Source organism: Rhipicephalus sanguineus, chromosome 2 (genome assembly GCF_013339695.2).
Source record: "Rhipicephalus sanguineus isolate Rsan-2018 chromosome 2, BIME_Rsan_1.4, whole genome shotgun sequence".
In the NCBI taxonomy this organism is placed as follows: Eukaryota; Metazoa; Arthropoda; class Arachnida; order Ixodida; family Ixodidae; genus Rhipicephalus; species Rhipicephalus sanguineus.
The window spans coordinates 117764537-117786123 of NC_051177.1; the positions used below are offsets into that span (position 1 = coordinate 117764537).

At 45.1% G+C, this 21587-nt stretch overlaps 2 protein-coding genes across 2 annotated transcripts; one reads left to right on the plus strand and one right to left on the minus strand.

The window, feature by feature from the left end:
* Positions 1 to 5017: 5017 nt before the first annotated feature.
* LOC119383550 (tRNA-splicing endonuclease subunit Sen34) lies at positions 5018 to 21542 on the minus strand. Its single transcript, XM_037651765.2, has 6 exons — positions 21416 to 21542; positions 21079 to 21216; positions 20882 to 20982; positions 19207 to 19498; positions 9502 to 9663; positions 5018 to 5252 (listed from the first exon to the last, which is right to left on the minus strand). The coding sequence occupies exons 1-6, from the start codon at positions 21477 to 21479 to the stop codon at positions 5068 to 5070; spliced, it is 942 nt and encodes a 313-aa protein (XP_037507693.1). The 5' UTR covers positions 21480 to 21542; the 3' UTR covers positions 5018 to 5067.
* LOC119383552 (DNA-directed RNA polymerase II subunit RPB3) lies at positions 6000 to 7164 on the plus strand. The gene has a single exon (XM_037651766.2). The coding sequence runs from the start codon at positions 6336 to 6338 to the stop codon at positions 7158 to 7160; it is 825 nt and encodes a 274-aa protein (XP_037507694.1). The 5' UTR covers positions 6000 to 6335; the 3' UTR covers positions 7161 to 7164.
* Positions 21543 to 21587: the final 45 nt, after the last annotated feature.

Consider the following 21587-nt stretch of genomic DNA (forward strand, 5'->3'; position numbering starts at 1 on the left):
TCACCACCTTCAGTTTGTTTGCAAAGGCATAATATTGGCTTGCACACTAGCATCGGAGTCAACGTCTCCTTCAGCGACCAGATTCACAGCAACATGTGGTTACCTCGAAGGGTTGTGCGTAACGGCTATTATTATTCAGTTTTAAAGAGGCCCTGCAACACCTTTCGTTGTTATATTGGAATAGTCCCATTATTGACGTATGACTCTTCACGAGCCATATGCCGCAAAAATTTTTCAAATCCGTCAAGTCTGAGTGGTGTTACCAAATTATAGAGATCACGTTTCGCAGCTTTCTCTCTCAACTCAACGCAGCGAGCGCGCGGAAAGCTGCGCGCGACGTGAGGGGAGGGAGGGAGGGCGGAGGTGCGAGGAGGCGACGCCAGCGCCGGCGGCATTTCTTCATTTTTTTCTCTCTGGTGTCTCGGCGCAACCACGTGGTCTGTGGCGCCACTTCCGGTCGGCTCGCGCGGTCGTCGTCGAGCGGCGGAGCCCATGGCACCGTGTATCGCGCGTGCTTGAAAACTGCGAGTCGGTTTGGTAATGTTGGGTGTGCACCTCGAACGCCGTAGTGTTTTCATCGCTCTGCCAACCATGGAAGCAAACGTGCGCGCTCGTCTGGAACGAAGCTGAGATCGGTTTCGGCCCATACTCCGATACACCACCTCGTAAGACGGCACTGGCAGACGACCCCGAAGCGCCGCCATTACCGGACGCCAGCATTGTTATCGGAGACACGCTGCGCCCGTGCCTCGGTCGGTCGTGAGAACGTGCCGACAATGCAATTCTCAGCTGACGAGGCAACACTCGAACGGCTGCCACTCTCAACGGCAACCGGCGATGGTCAAAAGCACAGAAATATTCACGTTTTCGGCACTGCGCATGGCGAAGAAAACGGAACCACGCAACTACGAGCAGACGAGCTGTCGGTGAGACCGGAAGTGCTAATATTAATGTTTGTTGGGTGTTTTTAACGCGATAACATAATATAAACATACATATTATCTACTTATTGAACTCAAAATTAACAACGAAAGTAATAATGAGGGTGTTATCGTGATTATAACATCAGCCAATGGTGGAACTGCCGACAATCGCGTCATATTTTGCGGACTAATACATCATTTCTCGAGAGAAGAGGGAGCGATTTTCAGCTGACTGAGAATTTATTGTAAATTCCAGGCCGTGCGCATCGCTATAATATTTGGCTCGCGTGTTCTCGGGAGCCTCGACTACCGATCGGCAGCGCTTTTTGAGCATGCTCGAAAAGTGTTGCAGGGCCCCTTTAAGGTCTCATTTCATTCTGTGAGCATTGTAACTTACACCAAGAGGCTCTGCTCGCATTGGCGAGTGTTTCAAAGTCTATGCGTTAAATGATCACTCTCTATTGATCTGTTGCGCATTCAGAGAACTCTGTCACTGCATTGTAGTTGCCTGTGCTGCTAAAAAAAATGTATCTATACACTCTTTTAAACCCAGCAATTTAATAATGAACTTGAAACGGAAGGCAGTCCAATAATCTGCAGTAAAAGCAGACACTGTCCTTTTTTATTAGATTTTAAAAAGTATTGCTGCAAAATGGAGACACATGTGCTTGTAATCTAGCACACGTATTGCACAAAATGTTTCGATGTTTTCCCAGAAAAACTCTAGTCACTATTTCAAGCTCAATGTATGTTCTTTGTAGCTAAACAGAGTTTTAATTCTCGTTGAGCAGTATAATTTACAAATGTGCTTCAGGTGGTGCAAAAGGCCATGAGCCACAACAAAAGTACCTCTATATTTTTTGTTCGCTCGGAATGAATATAACCGAAACCAAATTGCAGTATATTTCTAGCACAATATTTGACTCTGTTTATGAAAAAACGGAACATGAATGACCCCAGAATAGACAAATACTTAATTGCAATCCAATTGAGATTAATTCCTGAAATCTCAAATCGACGTATCATGGCAATATTCTTGTTGCGATAAAATATTGAGTGCCTTGGGATCATGTTGAGTAAATTTGATGCATTTACAGACTGTTCATCAGTTGTGCAAATACAAATTCTAAAAGGTTCATCTCTTATAGCATGTCTTGCAATTAATGTAACCGGTTACACGCAGTGGAGTGGAGAAAAAAAGTAACTGATTTACAGTTTCTTTACCAAGTAAGAAGAAAGAATATTTGATCAGTAACAAATATGCTGAACAATGCAAGGGATTACAACTAATCAGTTTCATGTACTAATTGTTCAAGTACAGGTTCGATTGCCTAAAAGGGCCCTCGCAAGGCTTGGCCAGTGAAAACAAACAGTGCATTAGATCACCAGTAGCAACAGTCGGTAAAGTATGTGCAGGCGACACCAATGCCAGTGGGATGCAGCGATTACAATAAATTTTTACTTTTCCCCCTATCGAAATGCAGCTCTCAACCACGACAACTTGGAAAGGGCGTGCAGGCCACATTTGAAGGTCATTAAAGTGGCTTGCATTGCTGCTTGGACTTCCATACTTCCACATCATGATCAAAATGTTAGTCGCCTTATGTTTGTCGATCATACTGAGACAGCTCAATTGTGTATATTCAATAAATATTTGTGCAAATTCAAGTCCCTAATTTGCAAATGGAGGAATGCAACTTCATAAGCTGGTTATTCTTAGCAGCCGCCTGAACGAGCAAAAAAAGAAGTTCACAGGAAAGTATACTTAATGAAATACACAAAGTTCTGACAGCACTGGTTATTTGCGGATGCCTTAATGGCTGAAGATGTGGTAGTGCAGAAAGCCATCAAGGTGGCGCAAAATTGGGAATCGCATTTCGATAGGCAAATTCCCACCCAGAACCCATTTTCCTTCCTTCAGTAGTGCCACAGAGCAAAACGCTTTTGTCTCGTTTTCTAGCACATCCTTAATGGTAAGTACTGCTGTATGAGACTAGTAAATGTTAGGATGGATAACTGGGCGTATTGGTTTAGCATGTTTCAAGGCGAAAGGTGTGACAAAGGACAACATGCCCCGTGTGTGTGTGTGTATATCTCGTCCGTCATTGTCACGCCTTTCACCTAAGAACATAGTAAACATATTCCTGTTAAGCTCAATGACGCGGGTTTGATTTCTGGCCCAACCAGCTGCATTTTTACAGGGGCAAAATGCCAAAACACTCGTGTATTTAGGTGCACATTCAAGAACCCCAGATGGTCAAGATTAACCCAGTCCCCGAGGCTAAGGTGTGCCTCATACATATTCATATTATGGTTTTCATACATAAAACCCCAGCAATTATTCTTATTACTACAAGCAAAGCAACATCGAACGCTGCAACAATAGGAACAGTACTGCAGGCAATCATAAACTGAGCTCATAGGACAAGTAGGTTGCATATTTGAAACTGTAACAAATTGAAGATGGGAGGAGGACTGCAGCCCATTCAACTTGTAGGTGAAGGCGAGTAAATTTTTTGTGGCGAGTGTGAGGACGTGACTTGGCATCGTGAGCATGAGGGCGGAATCCCAAAAACGAGGGCAATTGTCGATTTCTGATCATACAACCACTATAATCGGATACAGCTTAAGAAGTCTAGAGGGGCACTGCCTAGACGACCGAAGCATGGCGGCCAATCGCTACCGCGAGTGGAGAAATAGTCTTACTCGTGCACTCGGGAATGTTCTCCAAAGGCGGGATCACCAGCCGTCTGACTCATGGCGTCAGTCCGGAGTGTGCATCTATTTGTGCAGGCTTGGTGCATACGCCTTTGAGGAGGAAATGCCGCGGACTTCTAAAGTTGTATACGACTACAGTAGAACCCCGCTGATACGTTTTTGAAGGGACCATGGGAAATAAACGTAAGAGACGGGAAACGTAAGAGCCGAAAAACAGGAAAAACGGCAAAATATTTAGTGGTACAGAATTTTATTTCAATTCTTACGAGCAGCACGAAAATTGGCGCGCTCAGCCGCGATCTAGCTCGATGGATAGAAACGCGGATCATGAAAGAACTAAGCACACGCAATCACGACCGGCGCGGCGAGTCCGACCGCGAACCGCACGCACGACCATGCGAGCTCCAACCAGCTCGAACTCCTCCCGTTCTCCGACAAATAACGATGATGATGAGTCTACGCCAACGCGATGGCAGAAGTGAATGCTAATCTGGAAGGCCTTGCTTTCGCAAGCAATTACGTCATACACGCCATGTTTGTGCAATACAAATCTCAAAGGCTATGCTTTTGTTAATAGTAAATGCCAATCTCGAAGGCCTTGCTTACGCGAGCAGTTACGTCATAGACGCCATCTTTGCAATTTGAATCTCGAAGGCCATGCTTTTGTTTGCATCAATTGAAAGATTCTGTTGCTTGCGCCTCTCATGCGGCTAATATTACGGTCAAACGAGGCCAAGCTGCGTGAAAATGCACCATGGCCGCTCTCTTTGGTAGTCACTCGGTCGGCTCCGAGCGCACTTCGCGACGTATCATACGGGAACGGTCCGACAGTTACGACGTAACAGCGGGGTTCCCAATACATTGTATCCTATGGGAGCTATGCCGGGACCGGCGGAAAACGACGTAACAGCCGGGAAAACGCAGCAGTGAGGAACGTAACAGCGGGGTTCTACTGTATATAGTTATCTGCTCCACACAATAGATGATCTGCTCAACCTCATTTTTCTTTCTTATTGTCAGCTATACCCACATGCTCACTAATCAATACTGGCCTCTTCCTGCCTCTTATAATCTTGCACCTGCCGATTCCCGTTTCGTCGCTCCTTGCGTATCATTCCTTTTCAAGTTTCCTTTTTTGTTTGCTCCAATACTTGACACCCTCACGAGAGTTGCGTACAAGCTCATGACATTATGGGGAGTACACAAGCAGGAACCTGGTACAGACACAAATCAATACACTCTATTTGTGTATCATCCTGTAAACATTTCGAAATAAAGTGATATTCATTCATTCATCCTCTTGTACACACTCCTGCTTGAGCTATTTGATCAATGCATAGCAGCCTCGGTCAATTTATGCTTAAACTTTTATGCCTAAAAATGACAATTTCACTCCCACCAATGACATGCAAGTATAGTTCGTAAGTCACAATTCACCACTCCAGCGCAGTGAGATGTAACGCAGTCGATCGTCTCGAAGCGTAGCCAGGATGATGGTCTTATGCACGGCATTCCCCAGGCGGCCCCACATGACGATGTCGCGGCCTGAGACTTTGCAGTCCTTGCCTAAACACACCACCACACCGAAAGCATGGAAAAGAAGCGGATCACCTGCAAGCAAGGCAAAAATAAGATATTGCAGCATCTCATATGGCCAGTTAGCATGAACCAAGATAACCAGATTTATATTTACATCTTTTGCATTCTCTTAATTTGTATTCCATTCTGTGCGTGGCTTTATGGCGTCACCTAACTTCGGTTCCCCTGTTTCAAAATCTCTAATATATTGCAGTGGTTGAAGGAGCCTATCGAGCATCTCTATCCACTTGCATGCTCCCTTTGTTTGTTTGCTGTTTTTTAATTCTAAAAGTGAACTTCGACAAAGGCCGTTTGTTTATTATTTAACTGCCAATGGCGAAATGTGAAAGGTGTACAGAGTGCCAGTTAAGCAGGGAAACAGACACGAATGAGATGTTGAATGTGCATGTTCACGCTGGAAAATATTTTGTTCTCAGGGGGTGACACAAAACAAGTTTTTGCAGGTACCTGTCTGCGGCTTTTTATTGTCTTCTGAATGCAAATGAAACATACACGCTGTATTTTTTAAATACAAAGGCCCCACCACGCCAAATGCTCGATTCATCAGCCTTTTCTGCCTTCCAACCATATACGCCAACGTTGTTACAGTTCACAGTTACATTGCTCTTTGCCGACTCCAAAGCACCTGTGACAGCACAGCATGGATGATAAAGTTTTTTCTTCCTCAATGCAGCACAGCCAGGAGCACATAGAGTTTTTATATTAACTCTATGCAGTAGCAGCATTGCGAAAACATCATGCAGTAGCTATCATCATCATCGAATCATTTCTTATCAAAATGGCGGCGTAGCGAGTGTTTACGATTGCTGTTCGGAAAGCGTTGGCATCTCGTAAAACAACCTTCCTGTCTCTTCGTCGAACGTTTCGACAGTGAAAAAAGTCTTTCGAAAGACGTCCTCCGAAAGCTTCGTAGAATTTCGCTTGGTTACAAGGCTTCCGGACGGAACAACTCCATAGGTGCCGGCAGTGTTTTCGAAACAGTCGCGCGCTCTTTCAGATAAATAGGAGCGTCGTGCCAGTATTCTGGACGCCTTTTTGGTACTTCGCGAAGTTCGGCATCGGAATAACAAGCTAGTTCGATTCGTCTGAGTCGCCATGCCGTACGCCAACCAGCCGTCGGTGCACATCAGTGAGCTGACCGACGAGAACGTCAAGTTCTTCGTCGAGGACACCGACCTGAGCGTGGCAAACAGCCTGCGTCGCGTCTTCATCGCCGAGACGCCCACCCTGGCGATCGACTGGGTCCAGCTGGAAGCCAACTCGACCGTGCTGCACGACGAGTTCATCGCGCACCGGCTGGGCCTGATCCCGCTCACGAGCGACGAGATCGTCGACAAGATGCAGTACTCGCGGGACTGCACGTGCGCCGACTTCTGCACCGAGTGCTCGGTCGAGTTCACGCTCGACGTCAAGTGCCTGGACGAGCAGACGCGCCACGTGACCACGGCCGACCTCAAGTCGAGCGACCCGCGCGTCGTGCCCGTCACGTCGCGCCACAAGGACGACACCAACGAGTACGGCGAGACGGAGGACATCCTCATCGTCAAGCTGCGCAAGGGCCAGGAGGTCAAGGCCCGCGCGTACGCCAAGAAGGGCTTCGGCAAGGAGCACGCCAAATGGAACCCCACGTGCGGCGTGGCGTTCGAGTACGACCCGGACAACGCCTTCCGCCACACCACCTACCCGCGGCCCGAGGAGTGGCCCAAGAGCGAGTACACCGAGCTGGACGAGGACCACGCCGAGGCCGAGTTCCAGAGCGAGGGCAAGCCCAACAAGTTCTACTACAACGTCGAGTCGTCGGGCGCCCTGAAGCCCGAGAACATCGTGCTGAGTGGCCTGAGCGTGCTCAAGAAGAAGCTGAGCGACCTGCAGACGCAGCTGTCTCACGAGCTGCCCTGCGACTCGCTCACCATCAACTAACTGACATGGGAGGGTAGGGCAGACCCTTCGTTTTTCATTCCTTTCGAGAGAGCGTGTGAACTGTTTCGTATTGTTAATAAAGCAAAAGACATCATTGCCATACCGAATGCCTGCACGAGCTTTGGATTGCTGGCTACAGCACTGATTTTCAGGACGTGCTGGTATGCGGGTGAATAGGTGTTTCTAGCGTATCGATTGCCGTGCAGCATGCTTTATGTTCTAGGAGTGTTATGACTTAAAAAAATGCACACCAGGAACTGCCACTAAGTGGCAGCAGTGTTTAATGTTTGAATTATGTACAGGGGCGATGGAAAAAAACGTGAACAGTGCGGCATTTACGTGCTCTGATGTGTTCCATTTCTTTTCAAGCGGTTGTAGCCTCGATGGTAATAAAAAGCTACTAGAGTCATCCATGATGCAGTCAAGAACCACTCTGGTTGAGTTTCTTTCCATCGCCCATGTACATATTTCATGATAGTTTAGAGAACTGTTATAATTTTTGTAATTGTGGTCAAAACATGCCTACAGTGGTACACCAGTAAATATGTACTCAATCAAAACTCCACTTTTTAGTCATCAAGTGATCTCTCTTTCGTATTCTGTACATAATAAGAAGCAACTCACGCTTTCTGTGACCAGCAGTCAGATGAAAAGGCCACTGCTTTGTACTTAACAACAACAAAGACAAGTCGCTGAGAACCATAAAATTGCACTAACTTCAGCAACAGCAATATTCTCACCATAAGGGGAGGATTACTACTTGGTAGGCAAGGTACAAAAACAAAAGACTGGCTGTTGCACCACGCCAAAGTTCCCTCACGAATCCACCTTGATATCATGGATTACGACGTGTAGCTGTGTACCGTAATTAAATGCATACTGGTAAAAAGGACAAGGACTACACAGTGTTCTAAAGGAACCAAACACGTAATGTAACCTTCTAAAAAAGTGTTCATAATGCTTTTAAGGTGCGAGAAAACACAAGGAAGGACACGGGACAGACCGCCTCCAATGTCCTTCCTTGCGTTTCTGTTCTCTCGCGCCTTAGAAGCATTATGAATGTTCACCAACTCGCCCAACAAAAAGTTCTCTAAAAGAGTGTACAGTCAAAAACAGTAGGAAGTGAGAACAAATAGTAGGTCTTCAGAACAAATTGAATGGTGCCAAAAGCTTAATGAAATATTGAATACCTCTGGTATAGCTTTTCAATTGTGAAGAGCCTCTGTCAGCATTAATACAAAACAATGTCAACATCCCAGTATTTGTTATATTGGCAAGTAACTGCAATTGTGCGGCAACAGAATAGCCAGGATTTTATTTCCGGATGGGTAAAGGGGGGGGGGGTGGGATGTCTGATGGCCTATTTTTATGTGTATAATAGCAGGATCTATAAAAACTTGAATATCTGTACATCCATGTAAAACAGTCCAAATACAAAAAAAATACTGACAGGGCTCCATATGCATTCGCCTGAAATGACTCGAAGGCGAAAGCCATCTTCTTCTTTTTCTTCTCATTCGATGTATTCATCCTACTGCACCCCCTTCCGAAAGCTTTCCGCACCTAAGGTGGCTTTGCACTGCCTCCATGATCGGCCCACCTTTGACCAAACCACGATGTCATATGATAACGCCATCGTGTGATGTCATGTTACGTGACATCTTGATGACATCACAAAATTTGGCGACCTGTGACATCGTGATGACGTGATCACGTGATGATGATTTTTTGCATCACTTGTGCTGACGCCGCTGATTGCCAATTTTCGCGTCTGATGAGGCATCTTAAGGATTTCGCCTTAAAATGGCATCATGCTGCTACTGAGGTTTTTACATGAAATTCAATGGAGAGAAAAGCGTGGCATTCAATTTCTTCATTAAGAATCAACCTTTTTCCAGCAAAGTGAACTAAGATTAGGCTTACAATTAATACTGCGCTATTATAGAGAAGTAAAGTGTTGCGGCATGGCATAAGCATAGCTCACATACAATGTTTATAAATTTTGTTCACTTTCTTTTCTCTCTCCCTTGTTACTTTTGCAGTGTAACATGCCTGCTAAGGAAGATGAGTTTGCCATAACAATCATTTTTCTGGCAGACTATTTCCATTGCACAACACAGTTCCTTCACTGGCTCAGACCACGTCTGTATGTTATACTATAGAGGACGGACAGGGAAACGAGATTAATCCAGGCAAAAAAGCAGATTGCCCTTTAACGTAAAGCCCAATCAAACAGTGTAGGTCATCTAAAAGCAGCCACTACCACTCTTTCAATCAAACATATCTATCTTGTTGACAAATATCTAGGGTTGAATAATAAGAGCTTGCAGAAATAGCTCACCCGAATAGACGAGAAAGTCTCCTCCGAACTTCGACCCGACCGTCATGTAGTGGCCCTTTTCCCAGAGATCCTCAAACACTCGGCAACGCACCTTGTGCGCATCGGTCCTTGGGTAGTTCAACTCTGCGGGCACTAAGTCTGATGCCTTTGTTCGCAGGCACTCTGAAGGAAACGAAAGCGCGTGATAGTTGCATCAGTTGCAAATGGATCAGAGGAACCACACATCCAGGAGTGCAGACACAGCAACGCTCTTGTAGTAGCCAACACGGTCTAGCCACATCGCGTTGGTAAGGTGAGCGTGTTAATTATGGCATTTTAGGTGCCAGAACCACGATATGACTATGAGGCATGCTGCAGTGGGAGATTCCAGATTAATTTGGGCCATCTGAGGTTCTTGAATGTGCATCTAAATGTAAGTACAGGAGTGTTCCTGCATGTCATCCCCATCTAAATGCAGCTGTTATGACTGGGAATCGAACCTACGATTTCAAGCTCAGCAGCTCAGCTCGATACCTTACTGGCTAAGCTACCATGGGGAGTGAGGCAAGTGTGTCGCTAGCGCCAACTGTATCCGATTTCTCCAAGCAGTCTCCGCTGAGAATGAGGGGGGATGTTGAGGGGCTCCAAATGAAAACATCGAAAATAGTAAAGCCAGTTTTGTAGATGGGACTCACACCAACAAGTCATTTCTATGTCTTTTTGGCATACATGTGTACCACACTTCGTTGAAAAGCTTCAAAGCCATTATGTGCATGACTGAACAGCGTAACAGTTCATGTGCTGAAGATTCTGTTCAACTTTTAAAAAACATGCACAAACTGATAGGAACAGTACTCCTGTCTTTTCTGCTTTGGAGTGCCAGGAATCTGATGCAGAGCCCTGCAACCGGGCCCAACAAGACATCTTGTCACTCATGGAAAAAGGCTCGACATCCATATTCTAAACAGATACTGCAAACTGTTACAAAATCCTAGCTTAGCTTAAAATTAAAGAAACAGCGCAAAAAGACAGAGCACGCAGAAAACTGAATGATGCGGTAAACTGAATCAGTGCATCACTTGTTACACCACTAAAACAAGATAATTTATGAGCTCGTGGCAATTTCTGAGCCACGTCGCTGTGGGGGACTCGGAATAAATTTTGATGACCTTCTGACTCAGAGGTGTAAGTTTCACATTTTCCTAGGGGGAAGAGAGTCGAGATGGACTGACTGTGCATTCACAGGTCTTCGTCGCTTTGTCTTTGGAGGTCACAGATGTATGAACACATGCTCCGTACATTGGTTTAGATCTCCTGTCTACTCTCCTAGTCTCTTATTCCCCCGTTCCCTTTTCTGTGCCACTGAACCATGTACCATGATGGCCTGCAGAAGGTAGTACTACCATTCTTCACTCAACAGTAACCACTTCCCCTGCATGTTATTCGTATACAGGGTGCCCCAGCTAACTCTAGCCACAATATAAAAATATGCTGACGCACTTTATTACGGTGCAACCAAATGCATGTCATTGACTATTGCATGGAATATGCCACGCTATTTCTTATGTTCTGTTTAACTGCTTAATTGGGCAAGGTTGACTCATTTCTAAAGCAACAAAGTGGGGCAAGAAATTTTGATTATAAAGTTGTAGATCAATTTGCAAAATGTCCCATTAGACAGCTTCAAACTTTCTATCCATTAGGTATTAGTGTTTTTCTGCTTCCTGCAGATGCCTGCGAAATATAAAAAAAATACATGCCCGCTTGGGCACCACCGCAGCTGCTGTGCTCCCTACATTCCGCCTGCAAACGACAATAGCATTCGGCCACGTGTGCTGCGGCTTAAAACGTGAAAGGACAGCAACGACGGTGGTGGCTGTGCAATGAAAAACATGGTGCATGCGGCGGCAGCACAAGTGATAACCACTGCGTCTGCTTATCGCTATCCCAAACTGCCGCAAGGGAAGCATATCGTTTGTACACAGAACATCAGGGAGCACTGCAGCAATATGGTGTACGAGCAGATGTGTCACATGGTAATTTTTTTTGTATTTCGCGGGCATTTGCTTAAGTGGAAAGACACAAATACTTAATAGCTACAAAGTTAGAAAGTGTCTAAACGGGTGTTTTGCCAACCAACCTAGAACTTTCTAATTGAACTTTTTTCCCCAGCTTTGTTGCTTTATAAGTCATTTAATTAATCTTACTTAACTAAGCAACTAAGCAGAATGCAAAACATAGCAACGTGACTTACTCCAGGCAATAGTGAGCAACATGCATTCGATCGTGTCATTCGATCGTGTGTCGGCGTATTTTAAAACATTGGCTAGAGTTACCTTGGGTCTCCTGTATATTGTGACAATATGTTAGGGTAGCCCTAAACGGAAATGTATAATCCAGGCAAACTCCAGCGCATCTTGCTGACCGAACCGCTAGCAGCAAGACCTCGTTGCCTTCATCACTTTGTCGTCCTCTTTCTACTGCAGCGGCAAAGAAATGCCAGCAAGCAACAATGCCGTGGAATACTAAATACACCTTTTTTATTCCTTTCGATGCTTTCCCATGTATCCTAATGGATAAGGTGCTCAAGCGCTAAGCAAGAGGCCCCATGCTTGAAATGCACCATCTCAGAATCGCACGTTCTTCTTAAGGTGAGAAAGTTCACACATTGTTACCAATCAAATTCGGGCATAAAAAAAAGATAGAAAGAAACGAAAACCTAGACAAGGATGTTATGCTTTCAAGAAATCAGAGTACATGGGCACTAGCGGTGCGTTCTGTAGACGCATATGTGCCTAAGGTGCAGACATGGTATCAACAAGAAATTTTGCTGGCCCCGGAGTTTTGCACAAGTCCAGAAACGTCTGCTCAAAGCGCCACTTAAATTTGGCAATATTGATGCTAGTACACCAAAGTTCTAAACTTGGCTTAGATGGTAGATACACAGCCTTCGCTTGAAAGACTGAAAAGTTGCTCATGTTTCATAAAAGATAACCAAGGCACAGCTAGGCAACGACTGATGCATGATATCACGCAATTCTGTCAGATGTAACTTTGCAGCGTAGCTCAGCATTAACAACAATGTATAATTCATGCCGATATGAATTGCAGGGAACTCAAAAGTTATGAATGTCCATCAGAGGCATAGCCAGAAAATTTTTTCAGGAGGGGGAAAGGGTCAACCAATGCTTATGTATGTTTGTGCATGTGTGTATACATACAAGTACAAAATTTAAAACTTTAAGGGAGAGGGTTAACCTACCCCTGGCTATGCCAATGAAGTTAATTTATCTGGCCTGGCCCAGCCTGATAATTCTGCTACAAATGCAGGCTTGGTATATATTCAACTCCATCTATCTAAAGTAAACTATTAAACACAAGTTAAGCATATCACTATCCAAATTGGGGGCACAGTGTTAGTAAAGATAACATGAAGAAGCCAAACGATATGTTTCATGGCCAGTCTGCTGGTCCGTTTGCTAGAGGACTGCGACAAGCACTCTGGACATCACCAAGCTTCACCCTGACACCATACAGTCAAGTGCATCCAGAGAGTCACACACAGTTTTTGCAATAACGAACGCAAATGTGATGAGTGCTTGGTGCGTAGGCATGTAAGAACTTATTTAAAAGCCTGCTTATCTTCATCGCATGGCGAGGAGGAACACTCAGCCAGGAGGAGGGATGAGCCAATGAACGGAGCGTAGCGAAGGAAAGAGGGAGAAGCCGCATTTCGATCCTAAAATGCATGTAACTCAACTATTTCGGCACCGTTTTGAAAACTTCCTATGGTTACGCGTTCGTTGTAGACTCGTACACAACTGCAACACCACAACCAAATTTCGACCTCTGGGTGGTTTAGGGGCCCTTTAATACTGTTTTTAATTATTGTAATCCCACCCATCAATAATACTCGTGAGCGGGGTCTTTAAAGGGACACTAAAGGCAAATAACAATTTATGTCAGAGTGAAAGCCCAATGTATGACAACTTCTAAAACGGCAATATTATAAACAGCAGTGCCCTACTTACCGAGAAATTAAGCTAAATGCATCACATGATGAGCGCCACGGGTGGGACATTTTCGAAGTGATCCCGATGACGTATGGAAGTCGGCCTACAATAAATCACTAGTAATCAAACGAGCATCAAAAGACTTAATAAAATGCTGTTTGTTCGTTTCCGCTTGATTCATGGAAAAAAGAACCTCCGTGGCGTTGCCATATGGGGAACGGCGCCCTGCTTCGCTCACGCGGTCGCGTCTCAGTGGTAGTTTCGGGATCGCGTACTGCCGCGTGTGTTTTGCGCGCTCGTGAAAGTCGCTCTGACCGAAAGTTCGACAAAATGCCGCATGCATGTGATATTGCCGGATGTCCAAATGGTGCACAACGCCAGTGCTGCAGCAAGGAAACCGGTGTGTCTTTTCACTAGGTGCCGCGGAATGAACCCTTACGCTCGATGTGGCTAAGTGTCATGCCATTGCGCCAGTGTGCTGAACAGTCAAAACCTCTGCGTGTGCTCGCTGCGGGACTGCGGCAAGCTTCGATGGCTTCGATGGCCGTTGCTGCTACTGTGGGTCCCGCTACTTCCGCTCTGCTGCTACTAGTATCGGCGGCCACGCAGTAAAAGCGGGCAACGTTGGGCACGGCAGCAGTGACGCATGAAAGTCGTATTTTTAGGCGGGAGGTTTTAAGCGCGCTAACGCGATGCGGACCTCTAAAAACGTGATTTTATTTCAAAATAAGCACTTCCTTGGCATAAAAGTAGCACTACGAGGTTTCTGGACTGCTATTTCAACAATCAACATCGACTTAATATTTGCCTTTAGTGTCCCTTTAAGGAGTCCACACGGCGCACCACAAAGCTCCAAGCCTATGTTTCCGGCCCCCCAGTGACATGAGCCAACTGCTTAGTACGTCAAATATTGACAAGTTGTTTAGGCTTAGTTCTGAAAACCACAGAAAACGATTCATCCTGACAGTATGCAAGCACAATGTCCAATAACAGTGAAATGCCAGACGCCGGCCCAATATACCCTCCCTTATTTATTCATCTGACGGTACGTGCAAATGGATTGGAACTAAAAGACACGAGACGTGGCTTGAGAGAGCATTCCGAGGCTCGACCACCATTTTATGAACAATCTGAAGCAGAGTTGTACGTAATGCATTACGAGTAATCGACTACTTGTAACCAATTACATTTTCTTGTAATTTTGTAATACAGCACAGCCCACTTATAACGATATCCAAGTGCCAAGGAAATCCCATCATTATAACCGATAATTGTTATAAGTGGGTTGAGAAAAAAAGACCTGGGTCGGCTGCTCAACTGCATCGTCGAAGTCTTTGCTCTCACCGCTCTCTGCAGCACGTATACGCACAACGATCGCCTAATCACTGAGGCACTCGGACATTTCCACAACATCGTCTGCATGAAGAAAGTCGTCCAGATCCAACGCATCTTCGTTAAGCACCGACAACTCTGGCACCCCTTGACAGGACGTTGGCCATGACGTGCCAATGTCCCGTTCGTGGCGAAACGTAAAACGGAGGCAGTTGTGGAAAAAGACAGTCAAAGCACGGTGCGCACAACAAACAGGTGAGTGAGCAAGCCAGTGTTGGTGCGACCGGGCGCGGACAAGGCTCAAGTGGCAGCTCCGGGAGGGGAGTTTGGAAGGAAAGCTCCTCCTCCTCCTCTCGCCTCCTCATAGCCGACTCGGTTTCTGAGGGAGTGGACGGGGTGCGAGGCGCATCGCGGCGCGGTTGGCTTGGAGAGCCATTTTCGGTGCGCGCTGTAGCCAGATCGCTATATCCGATATCGTGACACTGGAGCATGATAATAAGTGGCTTATTTTACCATAGCAAGTATACAAAAGTGGACGGTGCCATCGTTGTTCATTGTTAGATCTAATATATTGTTATAAACGGTATCATTATAAGTGGACTCAACTGTATAATCAATTACTTTTTCGAAACTGTAACGTTCCAGGTAATTCAATTACATTTTCTTGTAATTGATTGCCGATAATCAATTACTTTTTTTTTCCAAAATCAAGTTGTGACCAGTCTTCTACGGCAGTTCTCGTCCCGAAAAATATGCGACCGCTCTGTACGGACCCCCCGTGCTGTCAGATGGAAAGTCCCTATTGGCCGCGAGATTGACCTACAGGTGGCAGCTCCGTCGCCACGGTAGTGTGGATAGGCGGTCGGCGGCATGTGTACAAATGCACACAGTGGCGCTTTGTTGTGAGCAGTTTGAGCCGATTGTCGGCGAATAAAATGCGTTAACTGCAGCTTATTGGTAATATGCAGCTTACTGGTAATGGAAGCTTACTGGTACACTCTTCACTGCCCAATAGATTCGCGTAGCCCATCCAATGTTACTATCATATGTACTAGTGACAGAAGTGCAATCTGCCAATAAAAGGGATACTCACCCTGGGCAACAGTCTGTGATTTCGCACTATATGACGCTTTTTGTTGTTTTATTTGTACATGTTTAACTTGTGTTCCTGCTACTACGCACTTCTGTAGCGCGACTAAACTAATTAAGTATCTACTTCTTGCTTATCTGGATACCAAAAAAAGAAAAAGAAAGGAAGCCCTTATTCCTGCGCTATGAGTTCAATAGCACTGTTCGCACAAGCACGCATTTTTTTCTTGTTCAGTTCTCCGTGAAATTTAGGACAGCTGATAAGTTTAGTCAGGAAAGCTACGTTGCTGGGAGTGCTTTAGCGCTACGGAGACGTTTAACACATAGACGCTTGTTCTTGCTCCAGTAACAGTATAAAAAGATAATAGTTCAGCACAGAGCTTTCATCGATTGATTACGTGCCTGACAGCGATGCAACAAAGGTCCGGTTAGTTTATGGGACAAGTCTGTTTATTTATTTCAAACAAACAATGTTCGCTGCCTTCCATTAATCTACAACAGCGCCACACAAATTCCTCAAGATAATGTAAAAAAAGATGGGGTTTTGCGTAGAATTATGCGATACAAATGTAAGGCATGCCGTCTGGATTAATTCTGAACATCGGGGTTCTTCAAAGCGTACCTAAATTTAAGCACACGGGTGTTTCTGCATAAATGTTCCCCCAAGTTAAAAGTGCACACACCAACTCCGTTGTATCAAGTCCGTGTCATTCCATTTTCTGTTTTACAGCGAAAGCTGTTATGAGATCACAAAAAGGGCCGTTTTTGGCACCGTAGTTGTCCGCCGCCGCTGCCGGTGTTCGTAACCAATATCGCTCGAAATAAGAAAAAATTTCCAGGATGGAACGAGGTTCGAACCTGGGCCCTCTGCGTGTGAGCCCAGTATTCAACCTCAGAGCCATCGCGGTGCTTGAAACTGCTTTGCAAAATGACCCTATACAGGCTTCATATCGGGAAGGGACCACATTAACATATGTAATGTCGCGTGTTAAAAGAGTAAAATAACAACCAGGTGTCACACAACGCGAACTCTGTAAGCAGGCGTCACACAATGCGAATTGCGAAACTAATGGGTTGTTGAATGCTTCCAACCCATTACAAAGGGCTCTGCCATAATTCTTCATCGTCATCAGCCACAGCATCAACAAAATGCACATTAATGTCTTACAGGTGTTTAGCAGGTACCACAGTTCTGCGCAGAATGAAGAAAAATTGCATAGTGGCTGCTTCCCTACTTCACAAAAATTATGATAATTTATAGCGTAGTGGGTTACTCGCAAGTGGACTTCTATTGGTTGCCAAGGAAGCCCATAAGGCTCCCATGATCCGTATCCTCAGAATCTCAATAAAGTTAATTCCCTCTCTCTATCTCTTTCTCACGTTAGCGTATATGTTATAAAGCATGGTGGGAGAATGAAATAACGACCGAGCGTCACACAATGCAAATTACGTAACTAGTGGGTCCTTTAAAGCTTCCAACCCATTACAAAAGGCTCAGTCATAATTCTTCGTCATCATCAGCCGTCGCATCAACAAAGTGCACATAATGCCTTACAGATGGTATCCTTCTTCTCCGCAGAATCACGAGTAATGTTGTGGTGGGTGCTTCCCAACTTCACAAAAATTATGATTTGTGGCATAGTGGGTACGTTCCTAGTGTACTTGTATCAGTAGCCACAAGAGAGTTTATAACGGGCTCTAGAAATGCCACTCTTCGAGCTTTCGCTGTGACTGCGCTGCGCTTTCCGCGCAGGCCTGGCGTTTTTTTTTAGGGGACAATTTAAGTACCGAGTTGTCAGACTTTACATGACAGAAATACTTCTCTGTAGTGGGACCACGACCGTACAATAAAAGGACATCTTAATCACAACTAAAGCTCATCGCATAATCGATAAACTACAGTGCCGCAGTTATACACCTAACAACAAAGCAAAAGTGCATGGCCTAGAGCTTTGTTTTTGTTTACCACCGAGTCGCTAAAAGGCTGCATTCACACACTATTTAATACTCCTCATGTTTGGGACGATGCCAAGTGCACTTCACGATGTGCTTGAACCAGAAAGCGGCACCCACACCGGAACGATTCAGGTGAACGGAGGGTATAACGGCAATACACAGCACTGTCTAAAGTTGCACTCGCTGATCTTATTACAATGCGTATGCAGTCGAGCAAGGCCATATGCTTCTGTAGATCATATTAGGCCTACACAGAAGCTGTTAAACTTGCACTGGCATAACGGAACAAACCGCCCTTTGAGGACGTGCATGACGTACGCGCACAAAACATGACATGGCTAACAGACGATACAGGGAGCAATCCGCACTAGGCGTGCCTCAACCAGCAACTGCCAGGCGGCGACTCCACTCGATCTCGCGGCCAACAGAACCTATTCAGCTTTTGCTTGGCCTTACCTGCAACGCCTTACACGAGCGCCACGAACAGTGAAGCTTAACGCTTCATAGAAGACGTGGACACTATAGCATCGAAGCAATGCGAGACTACGAGCTGGTACGCAAGGTGTTCCTGCGTTATACTACCACCTTTCCCTCCAGTGAATGCATTGAAAGAGTGTTCAGTGTAGCAGCCCTGACCATGAAAGAGTCAGTGACAACAACTTCGAAAAACAACTGTTGAAAGTTAACGTGTACTCTATATCACAGATGTCAGAAGTAAGCTTCCCAGCCTTCTCTCTACCATGAAAGCCACAATATGTGTTTATTGAAGTTTGAGTAAACTTGTGTTATTATGTTACGGTAATAAAATTTGGAAGGAAAGTAACGCAAAAGTAATGGATTACATTTCTGTGATTACTCAATTACCTCTCTGGGTTGTAATTCACCACTGTAATCTATTACGTTTTAAAGGAAGTAATTGTAGTTGGTTACTTATTTTCTGTAACGTGTACAAGTCTGATTCGAAGCAAATAGAAAAAAAAAAAAACATTTGTAGATGTACCGCAATATCAAAAATAACTTTTTGTTTAAGAAAAAGAGTGTAGAAGTGTCACTCTTAACACAGTAAACACTGTTTGAATTCTCCTGTTAATCTGTGCTTACCAGTGTATCAGTAAAAACTAAAATAAAATATTTTTGCACAAATGTCAAGCATAATTGCACCATTGGAACCTACTATATGCATACCGCCCTAATGGGTCATAGTTCAATGACCTGTCATGTTTGCGTGACTCTATTCCAGGTCCGTTCTGATTTCCAACAACATTTGGCTGCTGATCAAGGAAATGGCTCCAAGTATTGCTGATGAAGAGCTGACCATAATTTTCTCAGCACTCACCGTACAGGACAGGTGCCAGTGTGATGTCTCGCGATGGTGTCGACACTCTGCTCTTCATCACGTCAGCAATAACAGCTTCCCTCTGAGCCTCGATTTCTGCTGCTTGTATCTCGTTGTGCTCAGTAGAAGAACCCGCATTGCCTTCGCTCGACTCGGCGCTGCCACTCTTTTTGAGCTTCTTTCTTGCCTTCTTGGAGACGTGCTGCCCTCTGCTCTTCCTAACGAGACCGGCAACAATCTTTTCCGCTTGTTGCTCGATCTCGGCTTTTCGTTGTGCCATGATCACTTCAGCCTGCAACACAAGTAGATGCAAGAGAGAATTCATGCGGTTGCGGTATATACAGGTCTATAGAACAGAAAATGGAGCAAATTAAGGCACTGTCTGACTGTCTCTTTTTTCTTGTCCCAAGTCCCATTCTTCAAGCTATTTAATTCACTTCTGTGTGAATACAAATGTAAAAAAAAAATTGGCCGCGTATCTGCGTGCTTCGCTGCAAATGTTGTCGAAAGACGATAGTCTTCTGCCGGCTGTACTACATGAGTCCTCAATGTTGAATCGCAGTGTCTGGCTCCTAGCGTTGCATTTGCAGCGCAGCCCAAAAACACTAGCTTTTTAAGCACAGCGCAAGAAACACTAGGGTCTGTAGAATTACGTATCTATGTATTTTCTAGTAAAGGAACACACCGCCTAATACTTATGTATTGAGGTTGCGCCTCTGGTATGCGTAACATTTGCTTTTTGATCGACAGTGTTCACAATTATGAACGGCGATACCGGTGCAAGATGGCTGGGCGTTGTGGTTGAATCGGGTGACAGACAGACAAACAGAAAGACAGGCAGACCAAGATTTCTGCGTCTAAGTTCCCCAAGAAAGACTATCGTCTTCGGCTTAGTGTGATCTCATCATCAGTAAAGAAAAAGTTTATATTCTGAGATATCAGATTATGTGCGTGCTAGGTTACATTGAATTGAATATGCCTATATTTACAAGACAGAATGAAGACCGTGCTGGCTTTGTAATTTTGTAATTCCGACACACTTAGTAGTGGTAATGTTAAAGGGACGCTGTCGTGACTTATTTAAACACAGGTATAGATGTTACAGCATGTCAAAGAGGGAAAAGGCAAGCACACCCACATAATTAATAACGCTGACATGCATACGCAAATCAGCTAGGAATTCTTAGGTGATATGCATGCCTTCATAATTACGTAGGTGTTCTTGTCTTTCCCTCCTGCAGAATGCTGTATCATCTAGCAGTATTAATAATCCTTGGTAGCTTCTCCTTAACCACTCGATCCTACCGCGAAATTATCCGGAATAACGCGATGACATATATCGCAAAACAACGATCCGATCATGTGCAATCAGAGGTACTTTTATACGAGGCATGGAAGAATTTGAATTTAAAGGGCTCGTATAAAGGAGCCTCTGAGTGCACCTGTTCGGATCTTTGCTTTGTCATATGATCGACTAACGTACATCGCGTTGTTTCGGTTAATTTCGCGGTAGTATTGATTAAGCAGACGCTGCCATGGATTATTAGTACTGCTAGATGTTACAGCATTTTACATGGTTCGGATCGTTGTTTCGCTAACACGTCCAGTGCGTTATTTCGGTTCGGCACGTGAGACATACGAGTCTCAAGTGACGGGCAGGTAAAAAAAAACTTGCCTGCTCTTGGTAGACATCGTCCGCACACTTGTCAACGTGAGCTCTCTCGTCGTCCGTAGGCGGCTGGCTCAATTTCACGTTCTCCACGAGAACGCAGAAACCTATAAAGTTTTCAGGAAAGATATATGCATCAACACACGTGAGCAGACTCAGCGCTTCAGAGTGCGCCGAGTTGTGCGGCAGCGAGAGTCACGAACCTTTGGAAATGAGCAAACGCGCCTCTTCCATGCCAAATTGCACTGGCAATCCGAGCACTACGTTTTGATAGGGACAGCGTGGAAAACAGCCAACCTGCGTTCCGACGATCCGATGCTGACATCGAATCTTGTTGACATCTGAAAGTCAAAGAGTGGGCCTTTAACTTTCGAGAACCGCTTCCCGGCGATAGCCATCAGTCAAACGCACACAAGGGGAACTTGGAGAAAACAACACTTTGAACACTGCACACACAAGCCGGCGATTGAATTGCCTGTTGCGTTAAGTTATTTCCGATAGCTTGAGTTAAGAAACAGTTATTTCCTCAACGGGTCTTACCCTCCGCGTTCCAAACAAGAATTCTATCTTTCTGAAGATACAGCTTGACCGGAGCTGAGCTCATACCAGGGCCGTAGGCGCCAATTCGGACAGCACACACACACACACCATGCAGACGAAACCACAAATAAACGGAGGGCGCCACCATCGTTTAAATGCTAAGGTCACGTGC